At 44.6% G+C, this 25817-nt stretch overlaps 1 protein-coding gene across 7 annotated transcripts in view; it reads left to right on the top strand.

Annotated features, from left to right (window-relative positions):
- pphln1 (periphilin 1) overlaps positions 1-25817 on the top strand; it is a 210703-nt gene that overhangs the window by 10974 nt on the left and 173912 nt on the right. For all 7 annotated transcript variants that reach the window (XM_070900629.1, XM_070900626.1, XM_070900628.1 and 4 more), the window contains 2 exons: positions 1675-1881; positions 13004-13065. In XM_070900629.1, the coding sequence (XP_070756730.1) occupies positions 1675-1881; positions 13004-13065 (269 nt within the window). The remainder of the gene's footprint in view (positions 1-1674; positions 1882-13003; positions 13066-25817) is intronic.

The following is a 25817-nucleotide window of genomic DNA, read 5'->3' as shown; positions in this document are numbered from 1 at the left end:
AGAAAAATAGTAAAACAAGAGACGAAAATTATACCATCGGCATTTTTATTAAATTGGAGAACTTGATGAGTAACAAATATCAAACAACATGCATCTATTACTTACTAGAGTAACTCAAAAGTAAGTATGAACATCAACAGTTTGACATTATTTGAAAAATTGCTTTGCAATAGACAACCCAGGCACAGAGAAGACATTTCCCAAGGTTCAGAAAGGAAAATTGGACGATGAATGAACCTGTGATATTTACTCATCTCCAGCAGCATTTCCAGGGAGCTTGAGAGCTGTTCTTTTGGCTTGTGTGGGGATGTTTGATCCAAAAACAATGGAAATAATGTCAAAAGGTAGAGCAGATATGAAGTTTGTAGAATGGAGAATTTGAAGTGACATGCAGAAAGAGTGCGAAACACAGATCGTGAATGTTTCTCATTAGCTATGGAAATTAGAGATCGCAAACTGCAGACTTTTATCCACACAGCAGTTCAGGAGGGACGTGCTTCAAATATATGCTGGTGATAAGTAGAGAGCTTAGATGTGTAAATGTGGATTCTTTTCTCTCAATCTGGTTCAGTAAAATTACTGAGTCGAATACCTCTTGTGCTTTGAACAAAGCAGTCTTTATTTTACCGGCCGGAAAGACGTATCAGACAGGGGATATACATTCTCGATCGAGCGTACACACTCCCTACGGATAAGTGAAGTTACATCGTAAAGCGACAACAGTTATACATTCTCGGCAAAAGATAACAAGATAGGGCTAGAGTGACATCCTAGTTCAACCTATCTCTTTTGGTCCCTCTTTCCCTTTGTCCACTCATAAGCCGACCTAAGTATGGTCTGATTTTAAACAAAGACCTTCTGTTAATGTTTCAGGTTAATAACATGATTTAATAAGACCTTGAGGTTTTTCTGCAAGCTGTGGGTTTTGTTTCAATATGTGTTAGTGTTGTAACATTTCGCAGTCTCGAGTCCGAGATGTCATGACTATTCCTCCATGAATTCTTTGTTAGCTTATACTGTCCCTATACAATTCCCACGTTCTCAACTTCAATGTCTCTATACATTTTAAACATTCACATTTGTACAACCAGATTCTCGACACATTGAATTGAATTTTCTGAAAGTTGCCACGTGAAGAAACCAGAGAAAAGAGAGCTGATGTAAATGTCCTGTGTGGTATAACACTGACTCAGACAGAGAAGGAATGTCCCACATTCAATCTGTGGTCTGTGCTGATGGCCAATCTTCGATTGGTTTGTTGTGTGGATACGTAAAAATTGGCCTTGGTATCCCCAAGGCAGGGAAAATAAGGCGATGTCTTAATTTCTGATTGCTCACAGTGACCCCTGCGAGCAATATGGGTGAGCAGGAATGCGCTCTGCTGAAATTTTCCTCCGTCCACTGTTGAATAGTTAACCGGCACTCAGTTTTAGTTAAAACATGTCTTCTCTGCTTATGTGGCAAAGGTGTTTAATTACCATTATTCTATAAATGTTGTTGCATAAGCAGCAGTCAGAATTTTAAATCATTCAAGTTCTCTTTAATGCAATATTATTAGGCTTGTATTCTTTATCACTGTGTACATGGATTCTGTTTTTTTTTTTAATTCTCCTCAGGACAATATGCTGTTACTATGTATGTTCTCCCACCAACATTTTAAATCTTTTCTCCTAGGATATGCCAGAATTTCAAAGAACAGTGCAGGTAATGCAGAGGAGGCAGGATTATGACCGCGGTGGCGGAGGAAGAGGAAGAGGTGGCAGCACAAACCGTGACTATAATTATTACAACCATTCAGAGGAGTATCGAGGTTATTCTGCTGACAACCGTGATTCTGGACATGGCCGACGGTTTGGTCCATCACCCAAAACTGACTCATGGGTAACTATAATATTTTTTCATGCAAATAAGAACCTCTGTTGTTGCCAAGTGAATGAATAATAAGTAGGTAATTGTTGGGATTATTTATTTGTTTATATAATATATAACATTCAAAATTTATTGCAGTTTCTTTTAGTCCCTATTTTACTGTTTTGTTTGTACAATCAGTGGCATCTTTTCCTTCACTATCTCCTTACCCTCTCTTTATCTGCCCTAATATATATCCCTCCACCTTTTCTACATTATAACCATGACCACACTGCAAAAGTACTTCTTTGGCTCTAAAGCATTTTGGGAAGTCCTGAGTGTAGTGTATGGAGAAAGAGTCAGACTGAACACTGCGAGCTCAAAGTAAAGTGTGATCGTAGTCTTTTATTGCAGGTCTCCAGAATGCCTCTCCAACCTGTGAAGCCGCCTTAAATACCTGTGCTCCCAAGGGATTATGGGATCCCTTGGGACTCTGGGGAATGAGCCCTCTGGTGGCTGTACAGAGTAAATACAAGTCCACAGATATAACACTGAGGTCATGAAAGAGGTGAATTTATGCTTCCTTTCCCCTTAATGGTTTAAATTTTCAACACTGCTTTATTATCTTTGACTGCAAAGACATTCGTTTCGATGAAATCCATTAAGTCTGCAGAGTCCCCTGCTCCAGAACCAATTCCAGTTCCCTGGAAATCTGAAATCCTCCCTTCTATACCACCAGTCAAGCATTAATGTGTCTAATCTGCTGTTCTCTAATTGGCTAAGTATGTGGCACTACGAGTAATCCGAAAATCACTACCTTAAAAATTCTGCTTTTTACTATCCAAAACAAACTGCTGCAAGACTCTCGACCTATCTTTCCTAATGTAATTGGTTCCATGTGAACCGAGATTTAAGGCTGTTGATCCTTCCATTCCAGAATAATTTCCATCCGCTTTGTTACGTTCCTTGCACTGGCACCTGCAAATGCTGATTGCACCTGGAAAAATGGCACTCCACTCTTCTAATGACAGAATCCCCTGAAACTACCATTTGCTTTTCTCAACCATTACTCTTTTAACAACTTGCTCCACGGTGCTATTGTGTTGTTTGTGACTTCCTATCTGAGTCTCCGTCCTCAACTGCATCATTGGAATCCACTGCTGCACACCAGTCGACAATTCAGAGTCCAGGAATTGCGTCGATCCGAATCCTCCTCACGCCTCAGTGAATGCCCACCCTGCAATATGCGTTCTATCAACTCTCTTTCTCCTTTACAGTGCAAAGTGTCTCAAACTCTTTCTCAACAGCAAGTGAGTTTGCCTGGAGAAATTTCTTAAGCCTGTAGTTGTCCTGGACGCTGGATTTTGAGAAACTCCCATGTCATGTAAATTCTGCACAAGACTGCTTTCACTGTCCTGCTAAAATAAGTGGACTCCGAGGGTTTGGAAATATCAAACAACGAGAAATAATTTCAAGTCATCTGCATTTTGGTTTGCAATGCAGTCCAGGGCTAAACTCACTGTACCCTTTTAGCTGCCTCCTTGACTCCTCTGGACTCATATATAACTTGATTTGCCTTTTGCTTGTAACATCTACTCAAACAACACAGTCGTTACAAACATTGGGCCCAAGTTTCCGCCCACTGTGAAAACGGCGCACCTCCATAAGGTGTGCCGACTTTCTGGAATAAAAAGGGGGCCAAAAACTTAGCTTGTGGTTCTGCAACCTACTCAGGACGTCTTCGGCCTCAGCGTGGCGCAGCACAAGGGATCAGTTGCGGAGCCAGGTCGGCGCTGAAAACAGTGCTGGGACCTCTGCACATGCATGCAAGAGTGTGCGTGCATGTGCAGTAGCTCCTCGCAGTCCGAATCTGTGCAGGCTGCTTGGGAGGGGCCGGAGGAACATCGTCCCGAACCCTGGCCAAATGGGCTCACCGGGCATTGAAGATCGGGACTCGTGCTTCCCACCCGTTCAGCTCAGACACCCGCTCTCCCCCCCCACCCCCGCTTCCCATTTGCCATGCCCCCTCCTCTCTTCTCTTTCCCCCCCCCGCTCTCTCCTCTCTTCCCCCAGCCCCCGCCCTCTCTCCTCTCCCCCAGCCCCCGCCCTCTCTCCTCTCCCCCCAGCCCCCGCCCTCTCTCCTCTCCCCCCAGCCCCCGCCCTCTCTCCTCTCCCCCCCCCAGCCCCCGCCCTCTCTCCTCTCCCCCCCCAGCCCCCAGCCCCCGCCCTCTCTCCTCTCCCCCCCCCCAGCCCCCGCCCTCTCTCCTCTCCCCCCCCCCAGCCCCTGCCCTCTCTCCTCTCCCCCCCCAGCCCCCGCCCTCTCTCCTCTCCCCCCCCCAGCCCCCGCCCTCTCTCCTCTCCCCCCCCCAGCCCCCGCCCTCTCTCCTCTCCCCCCCCAGCCCCCGCCCTCTCTCCTCTTCCCCCCCCCCCCAGCCCCCGCCCTCTCTCCTCTTCCCCCCCCCCCAGCCCCCGCCCTCTCTCCTCTTCCCCCCCCCCCAGCCCCCGCCCTCTCTCCTCTTCCCCCCCCCCCAGCCCCCGCCCTCTCTCCTCTCCCTCCCCAGCCCCCGCCCTCTCTCCTCTCCCCCCCCCCCCCCCAGCCCCCGCCCTCTCTCCTCTCCCCCCCCAGCCCCCGCCCTCTCTCCTCTCACCCCACACCTCACTGTCAGAGACAGAGAGAGACACTGGGCGGAGGGCCCATCCCAGTAGGCTGTTGGAGGGCTTCCGTGCTGCAGTAGGTGAGGAGAAACTTCATTTTTTATTTATTGATTTAAAAAAAATTATTTTGATCTTTTATTTGATTTATTGTTTGATTTATTTATCATTTATTATTGATGATGGCTCTTTATTTGTAAAGGTGAAGTGTTTATTGTTTGTAAACTTTTTTCCCCCGCCCTCCCCACCCCCCCCCCTCCGCCCCCATCTCTCGTTCCCTACGCTTGATTTATAAGTGTCGGCAAGGTTTTTCTGAGTGGACAAAAATATACTTCCTCCATTCTAAGTTAGTTTGGAGTAAGTTTTCGCTGCCTAAACTTGCAAAACAGATATAAGTGGCTGGATGTGCCCTCTTTTGGGAAAAAAAAATCTGTTCCAAAATGAAACTATTCTAACTCACTTGAACTGGAGCAAACCAAATGCCGAGAATTGCAATTTCTAAGATGCTCCATTCTAAACTAGTTGCTCCAGAAAAAATAGGAGCAACTCGGGCCGAAACTTAAGCCCATTAATTCAAACAGTTATCACTTTCAAATAGCAATCCTAATGAAGCTTCACATGTAAATAGCTACCATATCAATCCAACTAGCCCAGTCCATACTTGAAGAAACTATCCCCTAACGAGATAATCATAGAATTGTACAGCACAGAAGGAGGTTGTTCGGTCCAAGATGTCTGTGCCAGTGATCCCTCTGATTTCTTTTGGGCCACGCGGTCCATTCAGAAATCCATGCATGCAGGGTGTTTGCATTTAAAAGCATGGAAGCTCCAGAGCGCTGCAACACCGTGCAGCTTAAAGGGTACATTGGTCTGTGTCGACTCTTTTGAAGAGCAATCCACTTCGTCCCACTCCCCTGTTGTTTCCCCATATCCCTGCGCCCTATGAGGCAGAGCATTCCAAATCCTACCAACCCGTTATGTAAAAAAGTTTTTTCTCTTGCCCCCCCCCCCCCTTGTTCTTTTGTCATTCACCTTAAATCTGTGCCCTCTGGTTATTGACTCTTCAGCCACTGGAAACTGTTTCTCTTTATTTACTCGATCTAAATCCATCATGATTTTAAACACAGACCAAAATTTCTTTTTGCCTTCTCGGCTCTAAGGAGAACAACTCCAGCTTCTCCAGTCTATCCATGTAACTGCAATTCTAATAAATCTCTTCTGTAACATCTCCAAAGCCTTCACACCCTACCTAAAGTGTATTGTCCAGAAATAGACACAGTACTTCCAGCTAGGGCTGAACTAGTGTTTTATATAGGTTTAGCAGAACATGCTCACTTTTGTGTCTTTTGCAAATTTCAAAATTGTGCCCTATACCCTCAAGTCCAAGTCATTAACTGATCCCCAGGGAACACCGCAATATACCTCCCTGCAGTCTGAAAAACAGCGATTCACAATAACTCCCTGTTTTCTATCCCTTAGCCAATTTTGTATCCATGCTGCTACTGCCCCTTTTATCCCATTGGCTTCAATTCTGCTAAAAAGCCTAATGTGGTACTTTATCAAATGCCTTTTCAAAATTAATGTACACAATATCAACTGCACAATCGGGTTAGTCAAATGTGATTTGCCCGTAACTGATTTGTGCTAGCTGAACTGTATTAGTCCATGCTTGTCCAAGTGGCTGTTAATTTTCTGCCAGATTATTGTTTTTAAAAACTTCCCACCACTGACGTTAAACTGATTGACCTGTAATTGGCAGCTTTGTCCTTTTTCCCCTTTTTGAACAAGGGTGTAATACTTAGAATCCTCCAGTCCTTTGGCATCACTCCTGTATCTAAGGCGGATTGGAAGATTGTAGCCAGCACCTCTGCAATTTCTACGCTTGCTTCCCTTAGCAACCTAGGATGCATGCTATCCGGACCAGGTGACTTATCCACTTTAAGTACTGCCAGCCTTTCTATTACCACCTCTTTCTCTGTTTTTATCTCGTGCAGTATCCTGACAACCACCTTGTTTATCATAGCTTTATCAAAGTACTCTTCCTTGGTAAACACTGATGGAAAATTCTCATTTAATACCTCAGCCATGCCATCTGCCTCCACCAGTAGATCTCTATTTTGGTTACTAATTGGCACCACAGCTCCGCTGACAACCCTTTTATTAATATGCCTACAGAAGACCTTTGGATTCCCTTTTATATTACCTGCCAATCTATTCTCTTACTGTTTCTTTGCTCCTCTTATCTTTTTTCACTTCTCCTCAAGTGTTTATATTTAATCTGATTCTATCTTGTATTAGAATATAAGAACATAGCATAAGAACAGAAGAAATAGGAACAGGAGTCGGCCATTTGACCCCTCGAGCCTGCTTCGCCATTCAATAAGATCGTGGCTGATTTGATCTTGGCCTCAGCTCCACTTCCCTGCCTGCTTCTCGTAGCCCTTGACTCCCTTATCATTCAAAAATCTGTCTTTCTCCACCTTAAATATATTCAATGACCCAGCCTCCTCAGCTCTCTGGGGTAGAGAATTCCACAGATTCACAACATTCTGAGAAGAAATTCCTCCTAATCGCTGTTTTAAATGAGTGACCCCTTATTCTGAAACTCTGCCTCCTAGTTCTAGATTCCCCCATGAGGTGAAACATTCTCTCTGCATCTACTTTGTCAAGCCCCTTCAGAATCTTATACGTTTCAATAAGATCACCTCTTCTAAACTCTAATGAGTATAAGTTCAACCTATCTTCTTAAGACAACCCCTTCATCTCTGGAATCAACCTAGTGAATCTTCTCTGAACTGCCTCCAATGCAAGGAAATCCCTCCTTTAAATAAGGAGATCAAAACTGTATGCAGTACTCCAGGTGTGACCTCACCAACGCCCACCAACAGTCGTAGCAAGACTTTCCTACTTTTATACACCACCCGCCTTGCAATAAAGGCCAACATTCCATCTGCCTTCCTAATTACTTGCTGTACCTGCATGCTAACTTTTTGTGTTTCACGTACAAGGATCCCCAGATCCCCCTCTCGTGCAGCATTTTGTAATTTCTCTCCATTTAAATAATTGTCTTTTTTATATTTCCCCCCCCCCCCCCCCCCCTCCCTATAGCCCTTTGATTATCCATTATTGGGATGCTTTTAGTGTCTTCTATCGAGAAGACCAGCACAAAATATTTGTTCAAAGTCTCTGCCATTTCCCTACTTCCCGTTATTGATTCCCCAGTCTCATCCTCTAAGGGACCAATGTTTACTTTAGCAACTCTCTTCCTTTTGAAATACCTAGAGAAGCTCTTACTGTTTGTTTTTATATTTCTTGCTAGTTTATTTTCATCATCGATCTCTTTTTTTTTAGTCATCCTTTGCTGGTTTCTAAAAATTTCCCAATCCTCTGGCTTCGCAACATTGTATGCCTTTGTTTTCAATTTGATACCATCCTTAACTTCCTTCGCCACAGATGGTTCATCCTTCCCTTAGTCTTTTCTTTCTCACTGGAATATATTTTTGCTGAGAGTTATGAAATATCTCCTTTAATGTCTGCCACTGCTTATCTACTGTCCTACTCTTTAATCTATTTTCCCAGTCCACATTGGTCAACTCTTATTTTCATACCTTTGTAATTGCCTTTATTTAAGTTCAGGACACTAGTTTGAGACCCAAGTTTCTTGCCCTCAAACTGAATTTGAAATTCTAACATGCTATGATCACTCATCCTTAAACGATCCTTTACTATGAGATTATTAATCCTATCTCATTGCACATTACCAGATCTAAAATAGCATGCTCCCTGATTAGTTCCACAAAGTATTGTTGGAAGAAACTATCCCACTCTATGAACTCTTCCTCCAGGCTACCTTTGCCAATTTGATTTGTCCAATCTATAGAAAGATTAAAATCGCTCATGTTTATTGCAGTACCTTTTTTTTTTTTACAAGCCTCCATTATTTCTTGATTTATACTCTGTCCTGCAGTGTAGCTACTGTTAGGGGCCCTATAGACTACTCTCATCAGTAATTATTGCCCTTATTATTTCTTATCTCCACCCAACCTGATTCTACATCTTGATCTTCTGAGCCAATATCATTTCTCACTACTGCACTGATCTCATCTCAGATTAGTAAGCTGGTATCTGCAATATGCCTATTTTTTTCTGATTTATCCGACTCTAACTTCTTCGTCATCCAGGGAGTACTGGCTTTGTTTGCCCTCTCTCTTCCCCTTGTGGGAATATACCGAGACAGAACCCGAACCATCTCTTCTTAAAGACCGTTCAGTGCGCCATCACACTTCTGCCTGTCTGCCTTTGACTCCAGTTTACCCAGACCAGATCACCCCCTCAATTCACCCTCCTCCAGTTAACTTTTTTAAAATTTTAGATTGCTCCTTGTCCTTCTCCTCCATAACCAATCTAAACCATATGTTGATCAATGTTCCCTGTAATTTTTTTTCTGGGCCGCACAGCCTATTCAAAATACTGCGCTCACGAATTTTTTCTATTGAAAAGCTGGCTGCACAGGACCCCTGGAGCGGCTGCACAGTTTACAGGGAACATTGCCCCTGAACCAAGATCTGTAAAATAGCTCCACTGATCAAAGATCCTGCAACCCCTTTCTATTATTCCTACATCCCAGAACCACCCCGTTAGTCTCAGACCTTGGAGTCTTTTCCCCAGTTTTTTCAAACCCGAGATCCTTTTTCCTATTGCTTCCAGACCACAAAATTCCCCACCCCACTGCTTCCAAATCCTGGGACCTCCCCCAGAGTTTATTCAGCCATAACAGCACTCTCAAATTCTGCCAAACCGACACACATACACCCTTCCCCAATGTTTCCAGCTGCTGAGATTCATTCACCCCTTCCCCCTCCTCCCAAACCTCCAGTACTACGGCACCCTGGAATCCCGCTCTACTTCCAATATCTCTATGCTCCCGCAATGCTCTCGCACCCTGTGCCTTAATCCTCCTTTCTCCCCACCTTCATAGTACTACCATATTTCTGACCCCTCCCTACTGCTACGAAACCTCAGGGTCCACCTCAAGTACTAAATAACAGTACCTCCTTCCCACTGCTGCCAACTCTGAGGAACCGACTTCCCAGTACTTTCATATTTGCATAAGAACAGAAGAAATAGGAGCAGGAGTAGGCCAGACGATCCCTCGAGCCTGCTCCGCAATTTAATACGATCATGGCTGATCCGATCATGGATTCAGGTTCACTTCCCTGCCCACTCCCCATAACCCCTTAGCGGTTAAGAAACTGTCTATCTCTGTCTTAAATTTATTCAATGACCCAGCTTCCACAGCTCTCTGAGGCAGTGAATTTCACAGATCCACAACCCTCAGAGAAGAAATTCCTCCTCATCTCAGTTTTAAATGGGCGGCCCCTTATTCTAAGATTATGCTCCCAAGTTCGAGTCTCTCCCATCAGAGGAAACATCCTCTCTGCATCCCCCTTGTCAAGCCCCCTCATAATCTTATACATTTCGATAAGATCATCTCTCATTCTTCTGAATTCCCATGAGTAGAGGCCCAACCAACTCAACCTTTCATAGAAACATAGAAAATAGGTGCAGGAGTAGGCCATTCGGCCCTTCGCGCCTGCGCCGCCATTCAAAGAGATCATGGCTGATCATTCCCTCAGTACCCCTTTCCTGCTTTCTCTCCATACCCTTCCATCCCCTTAACCGTAAGTGCCATATCTAACTCCCTCTTGAATATATCCAATGAACTGGCATCAACAACTCTGCGGCAGGGAATTCCACAGGTTAACAACTCTGAGTGAAGAAGTTTCTCCTCATCACAGTCCTAAATGGCCTACCCCATATCCTAAGACTATGTCCCCTGGTTCTGGACTTCCCCAACATCGGGAACATTCTTCCCCCATTTTATTTTTACTCCAGACAGGGATGCACAATTGTTGAAGTTCATCCATGTGATCTTTAAATGTTTGCCATTGCTTATCTATCGTCAACCCTTTAAGTATCCATTGCCAGTCTATTCCAGCCAGTTCACGCCTCATACCGTCGTAGTTACCTTTCCTTAACCTCATAAGTCAACCCCCTCATCTCTGGAATCAACCGAGTGAACCTTCTCTGAACTGCCTCTAAAGCAAGTATATCCTTTCGTAAATATGGAAAACGAAACTGTACGCCGTATTCCAGATGTGGCCTCATCAATACCTTGTATAACTGCAGCAAGACTTCCCTGCTTTTGTACTCCATCACCTTTTTGTTATAAAGGCCAAGATTTCATTGGCCTTCCTGATCACTTGCTGTACCTGCATACTAACCTTTTGTGTTTCATACACAAGTACCCCCAGGTCCCGCTGTAATGCAGCACTTTGCAATTTTTCTCCATTTAAATACTAACTTTCTTTTTTCTGCCAAAGTGATGTGCCCTTTCCTGAATGACCCTACTCCACTGTACTGAATGACCTGCACAGAAGCTAGGATTCTCCCGACCCACTGTTGTCGGGCACAGCACTTTTTCTCTTCTCTCCCATTCCTTCCCCCTCTCCCACCTTTCACTACTTCCACAGTATACTCCAGTGTCCCCTTCCATGCTCCAAAACACTACTGCTCCACACACACAATACCTCCCTGCAACCTGTTACATCTTCCATTTTCTTCCTGCTCTGTGGCCATTGCTATCAAAAAGATGAGATCATTTCAATATATAAGTAGAGCAACATATAATTAATTTGCACTTTTCATTAAAAAGAGGAACAATCTCAACTCAACCACCAAACTGCAAGTAAAAACAGTACCATATATTCAAGAACACGTTAATTTGCAACTCCTAAAGCTCTGATTGGGTCCCCTTGATGACAAGTGCTGATTGGTCCCCTTGGAGGATAAGACACACCCAGCAGTTTCTCTTTGCAAAGTGTAATTTGAGCCATTTTGACTGCCGAATCCACTTGGAACAGACAGGGCTCACTCTCATGGGTTAAAACCTTCTCTCACCACCCCTCACACCCCAAACAAATTCCTGTCCCCAAGATCCTGACCTCCTCGCACCCCCCCCCCCCCAGCCCAAGTGCCTGATCTCCTCCCCTCCCTCAGCCCGTGCCTGACGTGCTCCCACCACACCCCCGCCCCCCTCTGGATCCTGACCACCTCCCCTCCCTGTCCAAGTTCCTCTTCCATGGGTTTATGAACTTCCTTCCACCCCCACCACTTGGCCGAAGATGGGTCATTGTGTTTGATTCACGAATCATTAACTGGTTTATTGGGTATGAAGTGAATATAGACATTGTTGTAACATCTGACCAATGCTGTCACTTGTCATACATGCACCGAGCTTTCTGACAAACCAACCAGTTGTCGGGTGAGGCGAGGGAGAACGTCATGCGGGTATAAAGGAAATGGGGTTGGAAGAATGTGATACGTCTTACCATCTGGATCACATTCTTCCAGCATCTCCACTGTGCTCTCAGTGCTCTTTACTCCCCAATTCCTCATTCCTAATCTCTTCTCCCTGTTACCGACTTCCTTTCCGTTCCGATCCCCTCTCTATCTCTGTCTTCTCCCAGTCTCTCGCTGCCCCAGTCCCTCTCTTTTCCTTCCCTCTGCCCCAGTCCCCCTCTTTCCCTTCCCTTCCCTCTGCCCCAGTCCCCCTTCTCTCTGCCTCGCTCTCTTTTGCAAGGTAGGCTGGCCATTTGGATGCAGTATTCAAGGGCCCAGCACCTGTGGACCAATGTGCCGCATCCTCCCCCGAGGAGGAGGAAAAATAAACCTCTTGCGAACTTGCAACTATTGCTGTAAAGTGAATATGCAAATACACCTGAACCTTTTCATGCAGTGGCATTAGTATCAATTACAATATCCTTAATAGCTCCCTTAAAGCATAAAATGAGTTGATCTGATTTCTTATCTGTTTGTAGCACTGTTAATTTTGTGGACATTTGTTAACTTTTTCTACCTTTTCAAGGGTGAAAACCTGTGGTTGTCATTGTCGAATGATCAACTCATGAAAATTCTTCTGGGGGCAGGATAGTGCTATCAAGGAAGTCTATTTGGGATCAAGTTGGCTCCAAAATGACTTGCCTAGATTGAGAAATTGAACCAGGCAGATTTGTGGTACTTTAGAGTCTTTGAAGGGTCAACCTGTAATTGATGACTATAACAACAACAATAACTTTTATTTATGTAGCACCTTTAATGTCGTGAAACATCCCAAGGTGCTTCACAGAAGTATTATAAGATTAAAAAATCTGACACCGAGCCGCATAAGGAAAAATTATGGCAGGTGACCAAAAGCTTCTTACTTGATAACCCTGCAGGCCATGCCGAAACGAGTAGTGCTTTTTGCTGGACAAGTATTGGGGAAACTTTCTCGTTCTTAATGTTGTGGTTTAGCCGAACTCAAAAAATCCACTTTAAAATGGGGTTTTTGAGGTTAAAATTATCCCTAATGTGTATCACGCTATGACATTTATTTCCAGTGTGGCCATGATGTTCTAGATTTTTTTTTCAATCTTTATTTCTTTTCATAAAATTTATTCAGGAAGATGAAAATTCCAGATGGCCCAGAGAGGAGCATTCAGGAAATAGGCAGTCTGATTACAGGTAGGTGAAGAAAGCAGTATTTCCATGTTGTCCTTGGCACCAAAAGTAGAGTAATACTGTACTGATTTGACATGCTATAAATACCAGTAATTGGTTATCCTACTAAACATATTAAGAATTTTGTTTTGGACTTTCACAAAGCTTGTCTTCAACTTGTCTTCCTAATTAAATAGTTGTGGGATTTGCTTGTTTACAAAATATGCAGACAGTTGAGAAAATAGTGCTCAATTTGTTTCACTTTATAGGGAGTTGCAAAGTAAAAGCTTACGGGGCCGAAATTGCCCCCTCCTTAAGGTCCATTACCACATCTTAATGGTAAGACTGGGGGCAGGCGGATGGGCCGATCCATCAGAAATTGCCCCCAAGCCGGGAGCAGTGGGAACGGGTCCCGCCGCCAACCCCTTGCCACCCGGCGGTGACTGCTTTCTGCCCTGCGAGGGAAATTACCCCGCGAGAGCGAAGCTGCCATCACTCGGTGCCTCCAACAGCTTTTCCCGGCAGGAAGCTGCCAGTGGCTGGGCGGCGTGTCCGCCCTTAAAGCGGAGGGCGCTCCGTCACGGCTGCCATTTTATTTTAATTGTCGGTTGACTCTGAAGTCGGCCCGACAATGGCAGCCACGGGTTCAGCCGGGCCACTAACAGGCAGCCCGGTACACCCTCTTGGGTACCGGGGCACTGACCCGGCCGACTGTCTCCCTGGTGGCCCAGTGGGCACCACGAAAGTGGCTGCAGAGCTCACAGCGGCCCTTCTCTTTAAGTGAAGGGGAGAGATGTAACGTCGTGTCACACTGATGCCACCGCCCGCCTTCCAGCTTGTATCCGACCCACTTCCGCCCCGCTGCTGCCTGAAACACCGCCCCGACTAAATCACACAGGAAAAGAGGGCAAAATCTTTCTATTCTCCGCCTGCAGAGACTCATTATTTAATTAGAATTATTTGCCCTGTTTGGGGCGGAGGGCAATTTTGCCCCCGACTTCTTTAGACATTCATGACTTGTTTCTTATACTGTAAATGTTTGTTACAGTAGGATCTCCGAGAACCAAAACTCTGGATTTATCAAAAACGCTTAATGTTCCGAATTGTCTTGCACCTGAGTGCTATTTTTATATAATAACTGAAAGGTTTTTTAAAAAGCGGCAATACTATTGAAATTTTTGGCTACTGAATGGTTTTGGTCTGGTTTGCTTTGTTAGGCTCGGTATTGTGAATGAAAGATTAAAAATGGGTGTATATACTTCCTGTTGTTGTATTGAGCCTTGCAACCCAAGAACGTTCCCAGGTTTTAACTGTGATTTATACTGGGTTTGCTATAAACATTATCGAACAGATTTGCTGTGCATTTTGAGTCAGGTGAATGTTTTTGGCTTCATATCAATGCAAGCCATTTAATATAACTTGATTGTGTAGTTTCGAAACCAGTGCTTAACATTTTTACACCTTGAGCTTTGCACTGATTGCAGTACAACTGGAGTTAGTGCAAACTTAAATTTGCAAGTTACTAGGTAGTCCATTAGTCTATCTCTGGAGCTTTTTAAACTTACTTCCTACCAGTGGAAACAGTTTCTCCCGATCTACTTTATCAAAACCCTTTTTAATTTTGAGAAACAACTCTATTAAATCTACCCTTAACCTTCTCTGCTCCAAGGAGAACAATCCCAGCTTCTCTATTCTCTCCACATAACTTACCATTTTAGTAAGTCTTTTCTGCACCCTCTCTAAGGCATTTGATAAATCTGCTATAAAATTTACTGTACAGTTCCTCCCTTGTTTTACAATTACCATTTAATATTTGCCTGTGTCACATCTTCCTCAATTTCTCTTTAATCTCTAGGGTTTGACATCTCCCCCTTGCTTTTGAAAGGAGAACAATTCATGTGTATTCTGGTTCTGATGATAGAACTAGATGTAAATCATTATTTTCCCCTTTCTCAATGTCTGTCTTTGTCCACGAGTTCAAATTGTAAATAAAGACTTGGCAAAAGAAACTGCTAAGTATTATTCCAATCACAGCAGCTGTTGCCGTTCTCCGGTTGGTGATCAATGCTTTCCTGGGCGGAAAAATGAGGAGAAGTGAGTACTTGCAAGATAACTCTTTGAACTGGGAGTATTAATGGCATGTTAAACACACTGGAACAGAAGGCTGTTTATCCAGCTGTTCAGTACTTTAATTGCCTCTTTTGCTGACAATCTGCATTTCATAAATGGACAGCACTACAATGGGCTATTTCATTAATGAGCCTTCAGGAGCTTATAACCATATAGTCGATAGAATTTTTAAAAATGGTGTGTTCAATACGGATAAAAATCTACACTTAGTGCAGTGAGCAATGAAAATTTAATTTAGAAAAGGATAGATGCTACAGCAGAGCTGCTTATGCAATACATTAGAAACAGAAAATAGGAGCAGTAGTAGGCCATTCGGCCCTTTGAGTCTGCACCGCCATTCAATATGATCACGACTGATCCTCTATCTCAACACCATATTCTCGCTTTCCTCCTATACCCCTTGATGCCTTTTGTGTCGAGAAATCTATCCATCTCCCTCTTAAATATATTTAGTGACTTGACCACAGTCTTCTGTGGTAGAGAATTCCACAGGTTCACCACCCTCTGAGTGAAATGATTTCTCCTCATCTCAGTCCTAAATTTCCTATTCTGTATCAGGAGACTGTGACCCCTTGTTCTCGACTTCCCAGCCAGGGGAAACATCCTCCCCGCATCCAGTCTATCCAACCCCGTTAGAATTTTATACGTTTCAATGAGATCCCCTCTCATTCTTCTAAATTCTAGTGAATGCAGGCCGAGTCGATTCAATCTCTACTCATACGATAGTCCTGCCATCTCAGGAATCAGTCTGGTGAACCTTCGCTGCACTCCCTCTATGGCAAGTATATCCTTTCTTGGGTAAGGAGACCAAAACTGCGTACACTACGCCAGGTGCAGTCTCACCAAGGCCCTGTATAACTGTAGTAAGACATCCTTGCTCCTGTACTCAAATCCTCTTGCAATGGCCAATATACCATTTGTCTTCCGAACTGCTTGCTGCACCTGCACGTTTGCTTTCAATGACTGGTGTACAAGGACACACAGTTCCTCTGTACAACGACACTTCCCAAGCCATCACCATTTAAATAATACTTTGTCTTTGTTTTTCCTACCAAAGTGGATAACTTCACATTTATCCACGTTATACTGCATCTGCCATGTGTTTGCCCACTCACTCAACCTATCTAAATCACCTTGCAGCATCTTTGCATCCTCCTCACAACTCTCAATCCCACCTAGTTTTGAGTCATAAGCAAACTTGGAAATATTACATTTGGTTCTCTCATCCAAATCATTTATATATTATGAATAGCTGGGGCCCAAGCACTGATCCCTGTGGTACCCCACGAGTCACTGCCCGCCACCTCGAAAAACTCCTGTTTATTCCGACTCTCTGTTTCCTGTCAGTTAACCAATTTTCAATCCATGCCAGAATATTACCCCCAAACCTATGTGCTTTAATTTTGCACACTAATCTCTTCTGTGGGACTTTATCAAAGGCCTTCTGAAAATCCAAATATACTACATCCATTGGTTCTCCCTTATCTATTCTAATCAGTTACCTCCTCAAAAAAACCAGTAGGTTTGTCGAACGTGATTTTCCTTTCATAAATCCATGTTGACTTTGTCTAATCCCGTTGATATTATCGAAGTGTGCTGTTATCACATCCTTTTAATAGACTCTAGCATTTTCCCTACTACTGATGTGAGGCTAACCGGTCTGTAGTTCCCTGTTTTCTCTCTCCCTCCTTTTTTAAATAGTGGGGTTACATTTGCCACCCTCCAATCTGCAGGAACTGTTCCATAATCTATAGAATTTTGGAAGATGACAACCAATGCATCTACTATTTCCATGGCTACCTCTTTTAGTGCTCTGGGATGCAGATCATCAGGCCTTGCGGATTTATCGGCCTTCAGTCCCATTAATTTCTCCAGCACTATTTTCTTACTAATAATAATTTCCTTCAATTCCATATTGTCATAGTTCAAATCTTAGTGTTTTATGAAGTCCATTTGAAACATAGCTATCACATCGAGCTTTGCTTCAAAGCACCTTTTGATATATATTTCTCATTTCAATTCTGGCATTCTGAAAACAAATATTTACTTTAAAAATTAAGAGTTCCCACCACATATTGTGGCATGTTTATGCAATATACAGTGGACATTCCATTGACTCTGGATCAGTTCCTATCGAGTGGAGGGTAGCCAATGTAACCCCACTTTTTAAAAAAGGAGGGAGAGAGAAAGCAGGGAATTATAGACCGGTCAGCCTGACCTCAGTAGTGGGTAAAATGATGGAATCAATTATTAAGGATGTCATAGCAGCGCATTTGGAAAATGGTGACATGATAGGTCCAAGTCAGCATGGATTTGTAAAAGGGAGATCATGCTTGACAAATCTTCTGGAATTTTTTGAGGATGTTTCCAATAAAGTGGACAAAGGAGTACCAGTTGATGTGGTATATTTGGACTTTCAGAAGGCTTTCGACAAGGTCCCACACAGGAGATTAATGTGCAAAGTTAAAGCACATGGGATTGGGGGTAGTGTGCTGACGTGGATTGAGAACTGGTTGTCAGACAGGAAGCAAATAGTAGGAGTAAATGGGTACTTTTCGGAATGGCAGGCAGTGACTAGTGGGGTACCGCAGGGTTCTGTGCTGGGGCCCCAGCTGTTTACATTATACATTAATGATTTAGACGAAGGGATTAAATGTAGTATCTCCAAATTTGCGGATGACACTAAGTTGGGTGGCAGTGTGAGCTGCGAGGAGGATGCTATGAGGCTACAGAGTGACTTGGATAGGTTAGGTGAGTGGGCAAATGCGTGGCAGATGAAGTATAATGTGGATAAATGTGAGGTTATCCACTTTGGTGGTAAAAACAGAGAGACAGACTATTATCTGAATGGTGACAGATTAGGAAAAGGGAAGGTGCAACGAGACCTGGGTGTCATGGTACATCAGTCATTGAAGGTTGGCATGCAGGTACAGCAGGCGGTTAAGAAAGCAAATGGCATGTTGGCCTTCATAGCGAGGGGATTTGAGTACAGGGGCAGGGAGGTGTTGCTACAGTTGTACAGGGCCTTGGTGAGGCCACACCTGGAGTATTGTGTACAGTTTTGGTCTCCTAACTTGAGGAAGGACATACTTGCTGTTGAGGGAGTGCAGCGAAGATTCACCAGACTGATTCCCGGGATGGTGGGACTGACCTATCAAGAAAGACTGAATCAACTGGGCTTGTATTCACTGGAGTTCAGAAGAGTGAGAGGGGACCTCATAGAAACGTTTAAAATTCTGACGGGTTTGGACAGGTTGGATGCAGGAAGAATGTTCCCAATGTTGGGGAAGTCCAGAACCAGGGGTCACAGTCTAAGGATAAGGGGTAAGCCATTTAGGACCGAGATAAGGAGAAACTTCTTCACCCAGAGAGTGGTGAACCTGTGGAATTCTCTACCACAGGAAGTAGTTGAGGCCAATTCACTAAATATATTCAAAAGGGAGTTAGATGAAGTCCTTACTACTCGGGGGATCAAGGGGTATGGCGTGAAAGCAGGAAGTGGGTACTGAAGTTTCATGTTCAGCCATGAACTCGTTGAATGGCGGTGCAGGCTAGAAGGGCTGAATGGCCTGCTCCTGCACCTATTTTCTATGTTTCTATGTTTCTATGACGGTAAATCCATTGGACTCCCTATTGCAAAACAAATTTGGTTATCGAGTTTTGCACGTTCAGATCTCTATTAGTATCAATGTCCATACTACTCTGAGCAAAATACAGGGCAGAACTCATTTAACACCCTGTAATCTCACTTTTTTTAACAGCTAACACCTGTTATACTTATGCTGTCCAAAATTGCAGTTTATGCATTTTGATCATGATATCAAACTGGTACATTCAAAGTGTGACTGTTTAATCTGTAACAGAATAAGGCCAGGAAGTTGCTTCAAATTTAAATAAGGTCTTGCCCAGGTAGATTGAAATCAAAGATTGGCAGGTAAACAGTAAATGAGCAGTTGGAGGCCTTCAAAGAGGAGATAGTTTGCTTGCAGACTCGACTCTTTCCCATGAGTGGGAAAGAAAGGGCATCCAAAGCTAGAGCTTCCTGGATGACAAAAGATATCGAGATTAAAATTAAACCGAAAAAGGAGGCTCATGATAAATATCAGGCTCATAATGCAGTAGCGAGCCAAGCTGAATTCAGAAAGTACAGAGGAGAAACGAAAAAGGAAATCCGAGGGTTAAAGAGAGTGTATGAGAATAAATTAATGGAAAACCATAAAAGGACCCCAGAAGTCTTTTTACAAACATATAAATAGTGGAAGGGTGGGCTGATTCGGGACTGAAAAGGAGATCTTTATGTCGAGGCCGAGGGCATGGGCTGAAGGACTCGGGGGCCCAATTTTCACCGAGCCCGATTTCTGGCATACCTGCCCGAGTTGCGCCGCTTCATTACATCAATAGATGTGCCAGGAAAAAACCTTTTGTAGTTTTCCCAATGTTTAGTCTCTACTCTGCAGCCGTGCAGCGTGGCCAGTCGCCTCGGCGGGTGAAGCCTGCGGTCTGTGTTGAAAAAGGTGCCGGGACTTCTGCGCATGCGCAGTGGGGAAAAAGTGACGTGCTTGACGTCTCTGAAATGGCCACGCATGCGCAGCAGCGCTCCGAACTGGAGAGCCAAAACTGTCTAATACAAGTTAGAGGAGGAAGTGTTCTGGTCAGAGTCACCAAGAAACAAGGGGGACATTCAAGCATTGAAGACAGTGCAGGGAGCAGCCATGTTGTCAAAGCTTTGAGTGAGTTGCCTTCCTGGTCCGCTATGGTGAGAACTCCCCACCCCCTGCCCCCGGTGCCTTCCCGCCGCTCGCTGTGTGGTCCCTGCCCGATGCTGGCCAGTTCGCTCGCTGCCTCTCCGATGCCTCCCCGCTACTCGCTGTATGGTCCTCGCCCGATGCCGGCCAGTTGGCTTGCTCCTTCTCTTTCGCCTGCCACCCCCGAGCCTCTTCGGTCCTGAGTTCGTGCCAGTCCAGGTCCAGGTCCTCTCTGCTATCCCAGGCCGAATGTCCTCCGATGTACTTGCCTGCGACAATTTCTTTAACTCTCCGCAAGGATTTTCTCGAGTGACCACATACGCTGGCCTCAGTAGAAATGGAGTAACTATTAGCTGACCAAATTGCTGAAATGGCCAGAACTAGCATAGTTGACCGGTAATGCCCCCTTTTTGAGCAGACAGGAAGCAAAGAGTAGGAGGAAATGGGTACTTTTCAGAATGGCAGGCAGTGACTAGTCGGGTACCGCAAGGTTCTGTGCTGGGGCCCCAGCTGTTTACATTGTACATTAATGATTTAGACGAGGGGATTAAATGTAGTATCTCCAAATTTGCGGATGACACTAAGTTGGGTGGCAGTGTGAACTGCAAGGTGGATGCTATGAGGCTGCAGAGTGACTTGGATAGGTTCGGTGAGTGGGCAAATGCATGGCAGATGAAGTATAATGTGGATAAATGTGAGGTTATCCACTTTGGTGGTAAAAACAGAGATAGACTATTATCTGAATGGTGACAGATTCGGAAAAGGGGAGGTGCAACGAGACCTGGGTGTCATGGTACATCAGTCATTGAAGGTTGGCATGCAGGTACAGCAGGCGGTTAAGAAAGCAAATGGCATGTTGGCCTTCATAGCGAGGGGATTTGAGTACAGGGGCAGGGAGGTGTTGCTACAGTTGTACAGGGCCTTGGTGAGGCCACACCTGGAATATTGTGTACAGTTTTGGTCTCCTAACTTGAGGAAGGACATTCTTGCTATTGAGGGAGTGCAGCGAAGGTTCACCAGACTGATTCCCGGGATGGCGGGACTGACCTATCAAGAAAGACTAAATCAACTGGGCTTGTATTCACTGGAGTTCAGAAGAATGAGAGGGGAGCTCATAGAAAGGTTGAAAATTCTGATGGGTTTAGACAGGTTAGATGCAGAAAGAATGTTCCCAATGTTGGGGAAGTCCAGAACCAGGGGTCACAGTCTGAGGATAAGGGGTAAGCCATTTAGGACCGAGATGAGGAGAAACTTCTTCACCCGGAGAGTGGTGAACCTGTGGAGTTCTCTACCACAGAAAGTTGTTGAAGCCAATTCACTAAATATATTCAAAAAGGAGTTAGATGTAGTCCTTCCTATTAGGGGGATCAAGGGGTATGGCGAGAAAGCAGGAAAGAGGTACTGAAGTTGCATGCTCAGCCATGAACTCATTGAATGGTGTTGCAGGCTCCTGCACCTATTTTCTATGTTTCTATAACGAAGTCAGTTACGCTGGTGCAAATTGATTGGGGAAACTGGGGATTTTTAAGTTAGGTCAGAAAAAGCAGCCGACTCCAAAAAAACGGAGCAAATACTGGGAAAAGTTGAGACCGAAATGAGTACTTTTCATCTGTCTTCACGAAAGAAGAAAATGCTGCCAATGTCACAGTAAAGGAGGAGGTGGAGAAATTGGATAGGATAAAAAAATAGAGGTGTTATGTAAAAGGTTGGCAGCTCTCAAAGTAGAGTATGGAATGCCTCCGAGGTTGCTGAGAGAAGTGTGAGTGGAGATAACGGAGGCTATGGCTGCAATCTTCCCATCCTCTTTAGGGGCCCAAGTTTCCACACACGCCTCGAACGGCGCAGTCCCGACCTGGACACCCGTTTTTCGCACCACAAAGTGTGCCTAAAAAAATCCTCATTATTCTCCACCTACTTGCAGGTCCTCTGGCCCTCGGCGCAGCCAGCACGAGCTGTGGGGGTGCGGAGCCAGGTCCCTGCGCTGAAAACAGTGCCGGGACCTCTGCAAATGCGCGCGACAGTGGGCACGCAAGTGCAGTAGCTCCAGGCGCCGAACTGTGTGGGAGGGGCCCGAAGCACGCAGCCCCTAGCCCTGGCTGAATGGCCTCACTGAATGGCTGCGTGAATAAGGCTCCTCCCACGGCCAGCTCCTGCTCCCCCCCGACCCGACACTCGCTCCCCGCTTCCCCCCCCCCCCCCCCCCTGCCTCCGAACCAGACCCGACACCCGCCCCCCCCCCCCCGCCCCTTGCCTCTGGACCAGACCCGACACTCTCTCTTTTCCCCCCCCCCCCCCCCAGCCTCCGGACCAGACCAGACCCGACACCCACTCCCCGCTCCCCCCCCCCCCCCCCCGCCTCCGGACCCGACTCGACCCGCGCTCCTGTTCCCGCTCCCCGACCCGACACGCCCCCCGACCCGACCCAACTCCCGCTCCTGGACTGGATCCGACCTGACCTTCTCCCCCCCCCCCCCCCCCCCCCACTCCCTCTCTCTCTCTCTCCCTCCGCCCCCCCACCCTCCCTCTCTCTCCCTCCGCCCCCCCCCTCTCTCTCTCTCTCTCTCTCTCTCTCTCCCCCTCTCTCTCTCTCTCTCTCTCTCTCTCCCTCTCTCCCTCTCTCCCTCTCTCTCTCTCTCTCCCTCTCTCTCTCTCCCTCTCTCTCTCTCCCTCTCTCTCTCTCCCCCCCCCCCCCCCCCCGAACCTCCCCTCCCCGACCCAACCCAACGCCACCTACCTGTAAATCTGGTGCTGGGGACAGTTCAGCCTTCGGTCCCGAAAGGCCTGCCTGAAGCACTTTCACACAGGTAGGAAGATGGTTTATTTCATCTTTTCGTTGCTTATAAATGTTTATTCAGGTTGGATTTATTTGTATAAGTATAAATAAGGATTTATTATAGAATTTAATGACTTCCCTTCCCCCCCCCCCCCCACCTCGTTTTGGACGCCTAATTTGTAATCTGCGCCTGATTTTTTAATGTGTAGAACAGGTTTTTCCAGTTCTACAAAAATCTTCACTTGCTCCATTCTACTTTAGTTTGGAGTACGTTTTCACTGTGAAAACTTTCAAATCAGGCGTCAGTGGCCGGACACGCCCCCTTTTGAAGAAAAAATTCTGTTCCAAAGTAGAACTGTTCTGCCTGACTAGAACTGCAGAAAAAAAAATGTGGAGAATTGCGATTTCTAAGATAGTCCGTTCTCCACCAGTTGCTCCTAAAAATCAGGCGCAAATCATGTGGAAACTTGGGCCCTAGATATGGGAATGGTGCCAGAAGACTGTCAGATTGCAAATGTTGCACCTGTTTTTTTTTAAAAGAGGGATTGGGATGCACCTGGCAACTACAGGCAAGCCAGCCTAACATCGGTATGGAGGAAACTTGGCGACATTAATTGGAGACAAAATTAATGGTCATTTGGAAAAATATGGGGTAATAAATAACAGCCAGCACAGCTTTGTGAAAGGCAAATCGTGTTTGACTAACTTGATTGAGTTCTTTGATGAAGTAACGGAGAGGGCTGATGACGGTAGTGGGTTGTTGCAGTGTATATGTGCTTTCAAAAGATGTTTGATGAAGTGCCATATAACAGACTTATTCAGAAAATTGAAGCACATGGGATTGAAGGGCAGTGGCAGCATGGATATGAAATTGATTAAGAGACAAAGCAGAGAGTAGTGGTGAATGGTTGTTTTTCAGACTGGAGAAAATTATACAGTAGTGTCTTCCACTCTTTGATATATATTAATGACCTGGACTTCGGCATAAAGGGCATAATTTCAAAGTCTGAAGATGACGCGGAATTCAGAAATGTATTAAATCGTCAGGCGGATAGTAACCGACTTCAGGAGGATGTAGGCAGATTGGTGAAATAGGCAGATATGTGGCAGATGCAATTTAACAGTGAGGTGTGAACTGATGCATTTTGTCGGAAGAATGAGGAGAGGCAATATAAACGAAATGGTACAATTTTAAACACATTTTTGAAGGTGCAGGACAAGTTGAGAAGGCTGTTTTTTAAAAAAAAAGCTTTATAAATAGAGGCATCGGGTCGGGTTTTCGCGAGGTTTTCGCCGTGATTTGAACCTCCGCGCCCAGAATACCGACGGGTCAAACCTGTCGGTGCAACTCTGCCAGCAGCGGTAAGTATGAAAACCTGCAAAAAAGGGAAGTTAAAGTTTTAATTTTTAATTATTTTTCAGTGATGTCGTAGCTGAGGATTTTGTGACTTTTTGGGAATTTTATTTATTTTTTCTCCCTCCCATGGCGCCTCTCACAGCGCTCCTGGCCCTGGACTGAAGTTGTCGAAACTCACTGTTTGCGCCGCGAGTCGTTGTGCAATGTCTCCTTTACCGAAGCATCCCTGGCGCAGATGTAAAGGCCAAAAGTTCGGCCTAAAAACTGTAGCGCAGTGAAAATGGTAATTTTGGTGTAAAACTACCGTTTTCGCCGAAAACCGAAAATCTAGCCCATAAGAGTACAAAAGCAAGGCAGTTATGCTAAATCTTTATAAATCGCTGGTTAATCCCCAGCTGGACTATTCTGGCCGCCACACTTTAGGACGTTTGTCAAGGCTTGGCGAGGGTGCATAAATGATTTACTAGAATCGTACCAGGGATGTGGGACTTTAGTTGGTTAGAGACTAGAGAAGCTAGGTTTGTTCTTAAAGCAGAGAAGGTCAAGGGAGACTTAATTGAGTTGTTCAAAATCATGAATGGTTTTGAGAGAGTAAATGAGGAGAAACTGTTTCCAGTGGCAGTTGGGTCAGTAACCAGAAGAGACAGACTTGAGTTAAATGGCAAAAGAACCAGAGACGAGCTGAGGAGAATTTCTTGGAAACAGAGAGTTATGATGATCTAGAATGCACTGCCTGAAAGGGTGGTGGGCGCAGATTCAAGAGTAACTTTCAAAAGGCAATTGGATAAATACTTCAAGGGGAAATTATTGTTTAAGTTGATATTTTTAATTTAATAAAAAGGAATCAGTTAATTTGAGGGTTATTACAGAATGTTGAATTAACCATTCAGGATTATAAGCACGAAAAGGCACCTCCTGTGTATTGGCTGAAAATGAGCTGGGGCATAATATACTGTGGGCACAAAGAATATGCAATTTAAGACTGAATGTGCAGTAAATGTGCTTGAAGAATAAATTAGCACAGTAATATCGGTGTCTTAACTTGAAATTACAAGAGCAACCTAATTACCAAGATTTATTTTTCACTACTTTATCTAGACTATAAAAATTGAAATGAGTTTATTCCACATTTCGTCTTCAAGGCTTGTTCAGCAGAAGAATACTGCATGATTTTGTTTTGAAGTCTGAGCACTCAGTTATTAGTTGTGAAATCTATGCAGAGAATAAATCTGTTTCTTTCACTCTGATAGTTTGAATGTCAGATAAGCTTACCCATGGTAAAAGCTGTTGAAATTATAATTCAGCAAGAATCAATTTGATTTATCAAACCAACCAGCATCAATCCAATTTCAACCCAGTCTTCAGGTTAAAGGACTTGTGCTTTCTTTTGAGTTTTTCACTACAGGAAATTAAGTTTCTCCTGGTTTAACATTGAAGATATCAGATTCTATGAAATTATTATGTCTATTAAAAGACCACTCCATTGTACAGTAAAAATATGTTCCTTGTGTTTTTAATGATTTGGCACTATACGCTGAAGAGTAGGTTGTGACAGTTTAATTATAACCTACCCTTTTAAATATTATTGTCTGCAGTAAATTCAATGACGAAGTTAGTTTACTTGGAATTACAAAATATGAACATCTGAAGAAAGACAATGTTACAAAGTATTAACGGCCAAAGAATGTCTTTTGTAGTGTCATCACTTGTTGTGCAGACAAACATGGCAGTCAAATTTGTGCATGGTAAGGTCTGACAAACGGCAATGAAT

Source organism: Pristiophorus japonicus, chromosome 15, assembly GCF_044704955.1.
Source record: "Pristiophorus japonicus isolate sPriJap1 chromosome 15, sPriJap1.hap1, whole genome shotgun sequence".
Taxonomy (NCBI): Eukaryota; Metazoa; Chordata; class Chondrichthyes; family Pristiophoridae; genus Pristiophorus; species Pristiophorus japonicus.
Note: the sequence above shows the minus strand (reverse complement) of the source record. Positions and strands in the feature narration are given on the sequence as shown.